This window comes from Electrophorus electricus, chromosome 8 (genome assembly GCF_013358815.1).
Source record: "Electrophorus electricus isolate fEleEle1 chromosome 8, fEleEle1.pri, whole genome shotgun sequence".
Classification (NCBI taxonomy): domain Eukaryota; kingdom Metazoa; phylum Chordata; class Actinopteri; order Gymnotiformes; family Gymnotidae; genus Electrophorus; species Electrophorus electricus.
The window spans coordinates 19,643,507-19,656,356 of NC_049542.1; the positions used below are offsets into that span (position 1 = coordinate 19,643,507).

The window sequence follows — 12,850 nt, forward strand, 5'->3', positions numbered from 1 at the left end:
AACATGGTTTTTCGGAAATCTCAGCAAGCGGTGTCCTGCCAGGAGTCACGTGACCCATTTCCATAGTGTTCCAAGCTGCCTGGGGCACTTCTAGATACTGCCGCTCACCTGTGACTGACACTGGCTTGGGAGGGGAGAGGTCTGAGCAAAAGGCATAATGAAAGAATGTGATGTGCGGCCATGAATACCATGAGCATAATGGACCACAATTAATACACCTTAATGCATGTTTGAATGTCTTAAAAGGGAGGAAGATTTGTGGGGAGCTTGGGGTTCATGATTTTTCAATGTTACATTTTTTTTTAAATTATTTAAGATATTGACACTCATGGTGTGACAGAAACTACACATGTTCACTCTTGTTTTTTGCAATACCCATATCATGCGACTGTTGTTGTTTGTGATGGTAATTGTTGGGAGTGTTATTTTCATGACTACATGCCTTTTTCCCTGGTGTGTCACCACAGGCAGACCCTCAAGGGCGGGACATTGCTATCCGGCCATTTCTGGAGCATTGTGAGAACACACACATGACCATTTGGCTGGGCATTGTGTATGCCTACAAAGGTCTCCTTATGGTAAGTGTGTTAAGTAAGAACATTCTAGAAGCAAGCCTGCCATCTGCTTGCTCAGGCAGCAATATTTCCAAATGTGACCATTTCCCCAGCCTTTATCTAGCAACACTGATGTCAGACTGTGTTGTGCTGGGAAGGGGTTATCTCCATTCTAAAAGGTTACCCATTGTTTTTCTTGATCCCTTAAACTGTTCAAACCTAATCTAGATTTTGAAAACACTCATGCATTCACAAAGTAATCCCAGTGAATATGATGGACTATAGGCGATGTTTAACAATTTGACCTTATTCTACCTTAGTGAGGTATTGGCTGATACGAGTATTTGCTTTTGAAGGTCATGTGAAGGACTTTTGGTGGTACAAGATGTATACACATTTTTGGAGACAAACGATATAGCTTTGTAAACTAGGGTTGCTTTTGGAAATTTGCTGTCTGCTTTAGAGATTGTTTTTGCACAGAACCTAAATCAAACCTACACTTAAATTTATATATACAAAACTGTTTTACTTAATTCTATAATGAACAGGTTTGCTGTTCTGCAAGGGCACTCTTTTAATTAACCTTTCCATCATGCAACCACAAGTTGCTCCAGGAAAAAAGGTAAGCATTTAATTGGCCAAAGCGACGGCCATTATTTTGGAGGCAGAAGTGGTAGGATTCTGCTGAATAAAAGCTGTCCTTTGCCTGGCACTGTGGCCTGTGGAAATTAATCTTCCTTTGATTCTTCATGCTCTAAGGGTGCTGTGTGTCTACCCTACTCTTCACGGTTGCAGTGGAGCTCAGCAGAGAGCCACACAAACTCACATTGTTCCGTCAGACATTCCCTGCTTGTGTGTGGGAATGTTCTGTGATTTCCATTCTTCCTCACCAATACACATACACACACACACACACACACACACACACACAAAAAACAGCCTCATGTAGTCCTTCTATCTCTCTCCATTACTTTACTGTAGTGGGGAAATACAGATGTGGCATAACTGATAATTTGACCTGATCTTACCTTTGTACATTTGGAAACATCCAACTTAGACAGCATGGTCAGTAAATAATTCAGTGTTGACATCCACTTATGGAATGAGAAAATGAGAAAGAGAGAGAGACAGAGACAGAGAGCCAGAAAGAGAATACAGAGAGAGCGAGAGAGACAAAAGACAAAGGTGGGGTCTGTCTTTAAATGCACTTAGTTCTAACTTAGTTTTAGTTTATCAGAAAGCATATATTGTATGGCATTGTCCTGTTTCCCAGAGCTCTCTTCATGGGTGTATTAATTATAGGTTTCATACAGAAAGTTTGGACAGGAATTACTAGCTATCTTTTAGGACACTGTTAAGTATTTCAGATATCCTAAGATCTTTAGTCTGATTCACAATACTGTCTGAAGCCTGTGGCAGAACTCCAGATACACATCGCATATACCTCAAATACACACTAGATACAAATGAGATACACATCAGATACACAGCAGATACATATCAGTTCATGTGTAGACAGCAGAAGGTCTTACGTTGAATGGCCATGCTGTGTCTCAAGGCCTGGTTGTGCTTCACTGCTGAGACACAGGGATCTCTGGGGTTTCAGTGGGGATAAAGTAACTTTATCCCATGTTTGAGTAGATTCTACTTGAATCTACTACAATGTTAAAAAAATGATAATATGTATTAGATTCTATTTGAGAATTTAAAGTGAAATAGGACCTAAGAGCCATATTGTTGCACCTGGTCAGCACCCTGCCAGTAATCCACTCACACCAGCACCAGTCACGCTTCACAATCACTTCCCTGCACCCAATCACCAGTTTATTGATTATCACCTTCACGTGTTCCCAATCTCCTTTCTCCCTATTTATACCCCACAGGTGCCATCCTCGAGCACTTAGCATTTAGCCTGTTTCGGACTAAAGCTCATGTCACTTCTACATCTCTGGTGACTAACTCACTTCCATGACTGCGGAGCCTAGATCGCTTCCATGACTACGGAGCCTGGCTCACTTCCACAACTATGGAACCTAGTTCATTCTGATGTCTCTGGTGCCTAAATGACTTACACAACTATGGAGCCTAGCTCACTTCTGCGACTACAGAGCATGGCTCTTCTCTGGTGCCTAACTCATTTCCATGTCTAGGACGCCTAGCTTCTTTGGCCTGTTTTGGTCTCCATCACTCACCTCTCACTCCTGTGTCAATGTCACACACATTTTACTCCCTTTACTACTGATATAGTGAGAGGTTTTCAGATTTGTTGCATGTTTCTAAACACTTAGCATTTAGCCTGTTTCGGACTATAGCTCATGTCACTTCTACATCTCTGGTGACTAACTCACTTCCATGACTGCGGAGCCTAGATCGCTTCCATGACTACGGAGCCTGGCTCACTTCCACAACTATGGAACCTAGTTCATTCTGATGTCTCTGGTGCCTAACTGACTTACACAACTATGGAGCCTAGCTCACTTCTGCGACTACAGAGCATGGCTCTTCTCTGGTGCCTAACTCATTTCCATGTCTAGGAAGCCTAGCTTGTTTGGCCTGTTTTGGTCTCCATCACTCACCTCTCACTCCTGTGTCAATGTCACACACATTTTACTCCCTTTACTACTGATATAGTGAGAGGTTTTCAGATTTGTTGCATGTTTCTAAACACTTAGCATTTAGCCTGTTTCGGACTATAGTTCATGTCACTTCTACATCTCTGGTGACTAATTCACTTCCATGACTGCGGAGCCTAGATCGCTTCCATGACTACGGAGCCTGGCTCACTTCCACAACTATGGAACCTAGTTCATTCTGATGTCTCTGGTGCCTAACTGACTTACACAACTATGGAGCCTAGCTCACTTCTGCGACTACAGAGCATGGCTCTTCTCTGGTGCCTAACTCATTTCCATGTCTAGGAAGCCTAGCTTGTTTGGCCTGTTTTGGTCTCCATCACTCACCTCTCACTCCTGTGTCAATGTCACACACATTTTATTCCCTTTACTACTGATATAGTGAGAGGTTTTCAGATTTGTTGCATGTTTCTAAACACTTAGCATTTAGCCTGTTTCGGACTATAGCTCATGTCACTTCTACATCTCTGGTGACTAACTCACTTCCATGACTGCGGAGCCTAGATCGCTTCCATGACTACGGAGCCTGGCTCACTTCCACAACTATGGAACCTAGTTCATTCTGATGTCTCTGGTGCCTAACTGACTTACACAACTATGGAGCCTAGCTCACTTCTGCGACTACAGAGCATGGCTCTTCTCTGGTGCCTAACTCATTTCCATGTCTAGGAAGCCTAGCTTGTTTGGCCTGTTTTGGTCTCCATCACTCACCTCTCACTCCTGTGTCAATGTCACACACATTTTACTCCCTTTACTACTGATATAGTGAGAGGTTTTCAGATTTGTTGCATGTTTCTAAACACTTAGCATTTAGCCTGTTTCGGACTATAGCTCATGTCACTTCTACATCTCTGGTGACTAACTCACTTCCATGACTGCGGAGCCTAGATCGCTTCCATGACTACGGAGCCTGGCTCACTTCCACAACTATGGAACCTAGTTCATTCTGATGTCTCTGGTGCCTAAATGACTTACACAACTATGGAGCCTAGCTCACTTCTGCGACTACAGAGCATGGCTCTTCTCTGGTGCCTAACTCATTTCCATGTCTAGGACGCCTAGCTTCTTTGGCCTGTTTTGGTCTCCATCACTCACCTCTCACTCCTGTGTCAATGTCACACACATTTTACTCCCTTTACTACTGATATAGTGAGAGGTTTTCAGATTTGTTGCATGTTTCTAAACACTTAGCATTTAGCCTGTTTCGGACTATAGCTCATGTCACTTCTACATCTCTGGTGACTAACTCACTTCCATGACTGCGGAGCCTAGATCGCTTCCATGACTACGGAGCCTGGCTCACTTCCACAACTATGGAACCTAGTTCATTCTGATGTCTCTGGTGCCTAACTGACTTACACAACTATGGAGCCTAGCTCACTTCTGCGACTACAGAGCATGGCTCTTCTCTGGTGCCTAACTCATTTCCATATCTAGGAAGCCTAGCTTGTTTGGCCTGTTTTGGTCTCCATCACTCACCTCTCACTCCTGTGTCAATGTCACACACATTTTATTCCCTTTACTACTGATATAGTGAGAGGTTTTCAGATTTGTTGCATGTTTCTAAACATATAGAACCATTATTTGCTGCTGGACTTTGGTTTGTTGTTGAGTCTAAAAAGAAAAAAAGAACCTAGCTGTTCAATATGGCATGTTAAATGGACTGAATTGTCAGCGTTCACATTTGGTCACATCTGTAGTGACATCTTCATCTATCTATGTTTTAGGAGCCTATGTAATTGTATATTTAACTCCAGAATTACATGTCCATAGCACTCGATGCAGGGCACTCTCGATTTGACAGAATCTGCCCCTTGACCTCATCGGACTTGTCAAAGCAATGTCTACTGAGCTGATCAAAGCAAACATACCATCCAAAAAGGCTTGTTCTGTTCAGGTCCCAGATGGCCACTTAAGCTCTGCCATTCTGCTCCACATATGTACAGTTGTTTGGATGTTTCCTGGCCTGGGAGACGAGGAACGTCAGCATCCCAGCCCTGAATGACAGCAAGTACATCGGCATGAGTGTGTACAACGTGGGCATCATGTGCATCATCGGCGCAGCCGTGTCGTTCCTGACACGTGATCAGCCCAATGTGCAGTTCTGCATCGTGGCTCTGGTCATTATCTTCTGCAGCACCATCACGCTCTGCCTAGTATTCGTACCAAAGGTGAGGAGCTGACCCATGCAGTAAGCAAGAACAGCAGAAATCAGCTCATTCCACCATTTTAGAAACCTTACATTTAAGAAACCTCCAAGTCATTGACTGGGCCAGACAGAAAAAACATTTGATCCTTAAAAGCCTCAATACTGAATTTATAAAAAGTCAAGGCACAGATAACATGTTACACAAAGGGGTAGAGATTGTTTTATGTAAGTTTATGTATATATATATTTGGCTTTTTATGTAGTATGCTGAGTTGAGTAGGATGGCTGATTTGTGAGTAGCTTCTGATAGGCTTTAATGTACTCTGATATATAATTCAGTGCTTAGTTCTTTACCTAAAATGTCAAGTATATCTTTACTCTCAGCTAATCACAATGAGGACAAACCCAGATGCAGCCACCCAGAACCGACGACTAAAATTCACCCAGAACCAGAAGAAGGAAGATTCTAAAACATCTACGTCAGTCACCAGTGTAAACCAGGCCAACACCTCCCGCCTGGATGGCCTGCAGGCGGACAACCATCGCCTGAGGATGAGGATCACAGAGGTAGACTACACGTGCTCACACATGTGGCACGTGTTCATCTGCCACTGAGCATGTGGGCCTCTGGCCTGCTGCTGAAATTCTGCTGTTAATGCTCGTGATGTAGAATGCTTTTTGTGTTCTAGTTGGATAAGGAGTTAGAGGAGGTGACCATGCAACTCCAGGACACTCCAGAGAAGACTCCCTATATCAAGCAGAACCACTACCAGGATGTCAACAACATCCTGAGCATACGCAACTTTACAGACAGTAAAGGTGGGGGAGGGGGAGGGGGGCTGATATAATGTGCCGCATTACTCATCTGTCTGTCACAGATCAATTGATCAGATGGTGACTGATGCCATTGTTAGACATGCATTTCTTCTCTTGGTGTGAGAGAAGACAAAGCTTGTGTTGACAGGTGCGATACAAATAACACACTTCCAATACCATAAGCCTCTCAGTTACCAAAGTTTCAGTCTCTGGCTTATTCTGTCCATTTTTCCCCCTGAAACTACCTTTACATGGATTTATAAAGGGGAAATGACTTAACATAAGTAAGTGAAAAGCTTTGGGATAATATTTGAAGTTGTCCTTCAACAAACAAGCTGTACTTGATTGTTTTGCTGTAGACGGTGAGAAATCTCTTCTGAAGAATCATCTGGAGCAGAAGCCCCAAGCGCAGTGGGGGTCTGTGGATCCATCTCGAATAAACAGAGGCCCACAAGAGGACATCAACTCACCAGAACAGTGAGTTGCTTGGTGTCTTCATTCACTCAGGCTTCATTCACTCATGGTTACACTCCAAAATAATAAGTTTATTTGGCATGTTTTTTTCATATGATTAGAGGGGGACAAAAGGCCTTTATTCTGAGATTAACCCTGAGAGTGAGAGAGTGAGACAGAGAGACAGAGAGAGAAAGGATACCAAGAGCTTACATAAGCTGTGATGTACAACAGGCAATGGAGGCAGTGCAGCCTTAAAATAGACAGGAGAGCAGGAGAGGAATACTCATAGCTATTCCCAGTGCCCATGCTTGCTTGCTCACGGGGGAGGGAGCTCACAGAGTGCTCACCTTTTCATCATCATGCCACATACACTCCCTCATACTCACATGGCCGCTCTTCTCATGGCTCCTTGTTAGAAAGAGATCTTTTGGTGCTCTATATGTTGCTGTATCCTAAACAAGCAAGATTATCTACAACCTATTTTAAGGCATCGAAACTTTAGCTATGTTTGTATTTTATAGTACGTTAAAACTAGAACCTCACTTAGTTGATGAATTTGGGGGACTCTGTTACTTTGGGGACTTTAGATTTAAAAAAAAACTAGGTGATCTGAGTCGGTAAATAAGTCTGGGTTGTATTCTCTGTGGCAGGCTCCAAGTCACAATCACATTGTCATCCTTCCACATACTACCCAAAAGTAATCCAGAGTAGGCAAATTTCAGATTCAAATACAGGATTTTAACTTTACTGCAGTAAAGACCAAAATGAATATGCAGAACATCATCTCCATTCTTGTCTGTGCAAAGCACAGTATCAACTATTGTGAAATGATGTATGGAATACAACCTTCAAAGAATCATAAGTGAATTCACAATTCACTAAATATTCTCTAATATGAACTTATTAATATGAATAATATAAATGTATATTAACTAATTCCTTCAAATGTATAATGGTTTCCTAATGATAAAGACCCAAGATCATACAATCCAGTGGGCAGTGAATGTTGGACACAAAAGGGAGGAAAACAGCAGTAAGAGTTCACCTCTCCAAGCTTTAGCACTGTCCCTGCTGACCAGAGCAAGAACAAAAATTGAGCAGTAACCAATTGAGCAAGAGACCAATTACAAACAGATGCCCTTCTGTTGTGGTGCATAGGCACTAACTCAACAGTGAGTTATACAAGTCTGTATGAACAATAGGCTTTTCAGAAAAACCTAAAAAACAAAATACTAAAAGCCTCTTTAAAGTAGAATGCTATTAAATAATGATGGATGAAATATTGTCCTACAAGAGGAAATTTGGCCTACTTTCTTTATATTTCGCCTAGTTTTCATTATAATTCAGTGAAGTGATTGCACATGCATAAAGATGAGCAGTGCCATTCAACCTGACCAAATCTCCAGAGAACAGTCTCAACATCAACACCTAATTCAATCGCATTTCTTACAGAAATGCCTGTCTCAAAGTCTGCTGGAAGAAGTGTGTGTATTTGTGTGTCTCTTTTCGTTTATGCAACTGGCATGTAGAATATGTAATTGATTTGAAAGCATGTCACTCTTTTGGGGTCCAGGGTAAGGCCTGGCACTGGGCTGAAGTACGAAACCTGCTTTATGTCAGGGGATGTGGAGACCAGGGAGGCTGCAGGGTTCCGGGGAGGGCAGGAGAAGGCTATGCCCACTTACAGGCCTTACCTAAACTTACCTAAGAACACAGTTAGCTATGTATTGTACAGCTGGAGCAATACTGCATACTGGAGTTTAAAAACTGTGAATTAGCACCCTCATGCACAATGACAGGTTCGCATTTGTATAAATATAATCAACATTTTTTATTATGATCCTGTGTAGAAAAGACAATGTTTTTTTTTTTTATTATTATTTAACTATATTGCAACATAAAGGCTATATAATTTTTTCTTGCATTTTTAACAATTGGATGTTCTCAACCCAGACAGTCAGACACTGCTCAGACTGCAAATGCATTATTAGAACTGGAATATTAAGTCAGACTATTTCTCAGACTATTTATCTATGTCATTATCAATTGCCTGTGTTTCTGAGGTGTCTAGAGCTGTACGTTGTGATGTCACCAACCATCCTATGCTTCACTGGTGATGTCTGTGTGCTCTGTGTCCACAGCATACAGCGCAGACTCTCTTTGCAGCTGCCTATTCTGCACCATGCCTATTTACCCTCCATAGGAGGGGTGGATGCCAGCTGCAGCCCCAACAGTAGTCCAGCCTCCAGCCCCCGCCACAGACACATGCCCCCCTCCTACAGGGTCATGGTCTCTGGCCTGTGAGTCCTAAACCGGTCCCGCACTCTGAGGAAGAGGTCTCCATTTTTTCCAACAGACTGAGCCACATCAGCAATTAACGGAAGTGTGTGAGTGACCTTGGGGGTGGTCCTACTCGTCATACATCCATGACCCCACCAACAACCCCACCCTCACCCCCCCACCACACTGCCCATCTACGTCTAAATAAGAGCGGATCGGATCCTCTGGCTGTGAGGTGGGGGAAATGGATATCCTCACACACCCACAGTGCCCACCAAGAACCCTGCCTACCCAACTCAATTACTCCCTCTCTCATCCCAAATGTGTAGACAGCAGAGAGAAGCACCAGAGGATGCTGGCTGTGCTGTAGCCTTATCTGCTTCAAAGGGTCTTTCTCAAAATTTCCTTTGTTTTTGTTAAATGTGTGGACCTACTGTCGGCCTGTCAAATTGTCAGACTACAGTACCTGCTAATCTTCATGAAAGCAAAAATCCAGGCCTGACCTGGACCTCATCCTGATCCTCATGCTAGCAGTCATGTAAATACCATGCCCCATTTCAAAGCAAGCTCTGAATATGCTGTGAAATGAATTATGTGGGTTGTAGGGTTTGGATAAGGTTGGGGATTCCAGAAAATATCCTCTAAAAACTTTAGAAAAGACACTATAAGTTGCTATAATGGTAAAGGCGCTGTGTAAGAGGACACTCATGGTTTGGAAATTTAGTCAACTGTAATTTCTGCTAACAAGCAAATGTCACATGGCACCAGAAGTGAGTTATTTTGCCTCAAGAGCAATCCATTGCTGATTTATCACAATGCTAGATTTGCTCCATATAGATTCTCCTCATACAATTACACTGAAAATCATACCAACCCCATCTGAACAAATGGTTAATAAATTGCTACACTAAAACAGCTATGGTTGATAGAGGCAAGGACACTAAATACAAGAAGTGAGACCTCACAATAGCCTTAGACCAGCTGAGTGAGCCTCTATCAAACTGTGTGTGAGCTCACACACTCACAGGAGCAAACATGGAAGTGCACAAGCCTTATGGTCAGACAACAGCAGGGGCTGTCCAGACGGCGAGTCTTCCATTTTAGCTTGTGGGCCTTTTCTTATTGAAACTGTGGTCAAAACCAAGTGTTGGTTGGATAGATCATTCCTCTGAGGCCTGAGAGATGGCCTTTGGCTCTGAATGGACATTGGCATGGAAAGTAATTTCTGCCATATACACCCAGCTGCTCCAAACACAAGACACGGTAAGAGGTTTGATAGTGTTTATTTAAAGCAAAAAAACACAAAACACCCCTAAAAATGTGTCTTTGCAGAAAGCTCACTGGTTAAACTGGGTGGTCCAAACTGGTTGGAAGATGAAATACATTACATTTTGGAAACTTAGAGCAGATAGAGATTTGCAGCATTATAATGGACCTACTAATAATAATGAATCTACTTTCAATAGATTAAACTTGTCAACTGAGTGAAAGATCACTTTTGCCCTTCAGTGCAGTTTTTGTTTGTTTGTTTTTTCCTGTCTCAAGTTTTGCTCACAGTAAACATCTTGCAAATCTTGTTGTAGCTTAAGCCAAAAGGGGTTTGGCTAGAGAGTGTGCTGTCAGCTGCACGTCGTTCGCTCACACTGAGGACTAAATGATAGGCTTGCCACCCAGGAGGGCTTTCGTTCCCATCCCTAAGTGGCACTGGGAAATATGTCACCTGGCACTTAGCAACAGTGAGCATACCTCATCGTTGCTATAGAAATGTAACTCTGTGCTGTGAATTTTGCACAAATGTCACACAGAAATATGGAGAATAGGCATATAGCTGTTGTCATACTATTTTTTGTTTTCCTATATCAAGACAATTCAAGGAATTGTATTCAAAAAGCAAAACATTGGAATAAGATAAGTACCATCCCTATGGAGACCATTTCCTTTTTGCAGATATCGCCCCATTGGTGTGTTGGGTTTCCATTTTGTCCACTTCGTTGAATGCTGTGACTGTGGTCATGTACTTGGAGCCTGAAGGACTTTGGAAAATTTGTGCTGATCAAGAAATACACCTGTAACTGTCTGATAAAGGAACGTGCATCATGGGTTTCTTTCACAGCTTTGGCATACTACCTTTGGTGTTACAAAGTCAAAAAGAAGTAGAAACATTAGCTGTAAGTTTTTTTGGGTTTTTTCAGCTTTCTTCTATTTAGTGCAAGTTAATATCCAAGCAGACCATATGCTAATAGTCCAAAACAAATTACAGTGAAAAATACCTTTAAACACAGAGAGCGAAGCAAAAACTCCATAATGCCACGTCTCAGTATGGTAGCCATGATCTACAGAACACTTTGTTGTCCACAGAGTTTAATTTTTATATATCCTTATGTAACATTTGAAAGTATTGCCAAGATCATTGTTTAGATTCGTTCATTGTTCCAAGGAGGCATGAAATGAAGTCTCATGTGAAGTTACCAAAAATAAGCAGTGAAAGTACCAACTATACTTTTCCTTGTTCATCATTTGACATGCCACATGCTTGTAAGATGGAAAAGATTTAAGAGTGGTAGTTTGGGCAGTTTCAAGCCTGTTTTGCAGTGTACCCACAATAGTACTGTACACCTACAACATGCCCACAAAAATAGGAACACCATGCCTGGAGTTATCTATATCATCTCAGCAATCTGCCCAGAATCTGTTTTTATAATTACCGGGAGAATAAGAGGAGAAATCAGATTCTAGATTAGCATTCCAGAGCTGGTTGCTTTGTGTATACTGGCCAGTGCTAGGAAGGCTGACAGAACGTCAGGAGGATTTTGTTCTAACAGCAAAGCCTGTCAACCCTTTTATGGGTTTTCAGCACAAGCATGGTTAATCACTGGCTTTTAGAAGAGCACAAATTGTGCTACCTGGACTGCTTAATTCTCCTCTTATCCGAACTTTCAATTTTCCCTTCTCTAAACAAGTCTGAAAGTTCACTGAAACAGATGTCATAAAAGAGCTCACTGATATTCACGTGATGATTTCCTGAGTCATCCTCAAAATTTTTGTAGGGTAAACCTTTGGATCTATTTATGATGAAGTGTACTGTGCTAAGAATGTTTTGCTTTCAGCACCATATACACATTTTTACTTTAGGCCTATAGCACAGCAGAAGGCAAATATACATCCCCTGCTAGGCTAACCTAGCCGTATTCCTCCAAACCTGAACGTTAACTGCAGCTGAGAGAAGTACTGGCATTAAGGAGAAATGCCCTTAACTTGAGAATCTGTTCATCCTAATAATACAGGAAATGCTGAAGGGTTTCAAGCATATATTTTGTAGCGGATAAAATATTTTTTTCTTTGTAACTGAAGATAAATATCAAGGAAGATTTAATATTAAATGATCCTTTCTCTATATTTGTCACCAATTACACCTCACTATTTTGAATTAGCCATGGTTATTATTAGTTGGTGCAAATATGATTAAGTGTAGACTGTTCCTATAGTCTTAGAATGCATCTAATTAGAATCAAGCATTCTCATCTAAATCAAATTAAACAGAGGCTTGTTTCATTTACATATACCTACCTGTAAGCCACAGAGTTGCAGAAAGCAACGTTAACCCAGAGTAATGATCACAATATTTTGCATCAGTGGTGATGAATGAAAGATGATGCATTAACAAATGGTATGATTGATTATAATAAATTATATATAACATTATAATTAGTGGAAGAGGCTGGAATATGTTTATAAATTCTGTTCTAATCTACATTTTTGTCACTTCCATACATACTATTCTATGCACATATAGTAAAAAAATTATTTTCCAAATGATTCTTACTAAATTCTAACAAATGCACAACATAACATTAAAGAAAGCTGCAATAATTAGCTAGAACACGCTGTCTGGACAGATATTCTTGTCACCCTGAACAGGAAAATGAAAGCAAAATCAATGTCATCAACAGCTGGTTTTACAG

General features: G+C 41.5%; 1 protein-coding gene across 2 annotated transcripts in view; it reads left to right on the top strand.

Moving 5' to 3' along the window:
- gabbr2 (gamma-aminobutyric acid (GABA) B receptor, 2) overlaps positions 1-12,832 on the top strand; it is a 144,290-nt gene extending 131,458 nt beyond the window's left edge. The window contains exons 14-19 of one of the 2 annotated variants that reach the window (XM_035528864.1): positions 468-578; positions 5,134-5,358; positions 5,721-5,903; positions 6,026-6,155; positions 6,512-6,629; positions 8,750-12,832. In XM_035528864.1, coding sequence (XP_035384757.1) covers positions 468-578; positions 5,134-5,358; positions 5,721-5,903; positions 6,026-6,155; positions 6,512-6,629; positions 8,750-8,912 — 930 coding nt within the window. In that variant the 3' untranslated portion in view covers positions 8,913-12,832. The remainder of the gene's footprint in view (positions 1-467; positions 579-5,133; positions 5,359-5,720; positions 5,904-6,025; positions 6,156-6,511; positions 6,630-8,749) is intronic. The other variant, XM_035528865.1, reaches the window with a different exon arrangement.
- Positions 12,833-12,850: the final 18 nt, after the last annotated feature.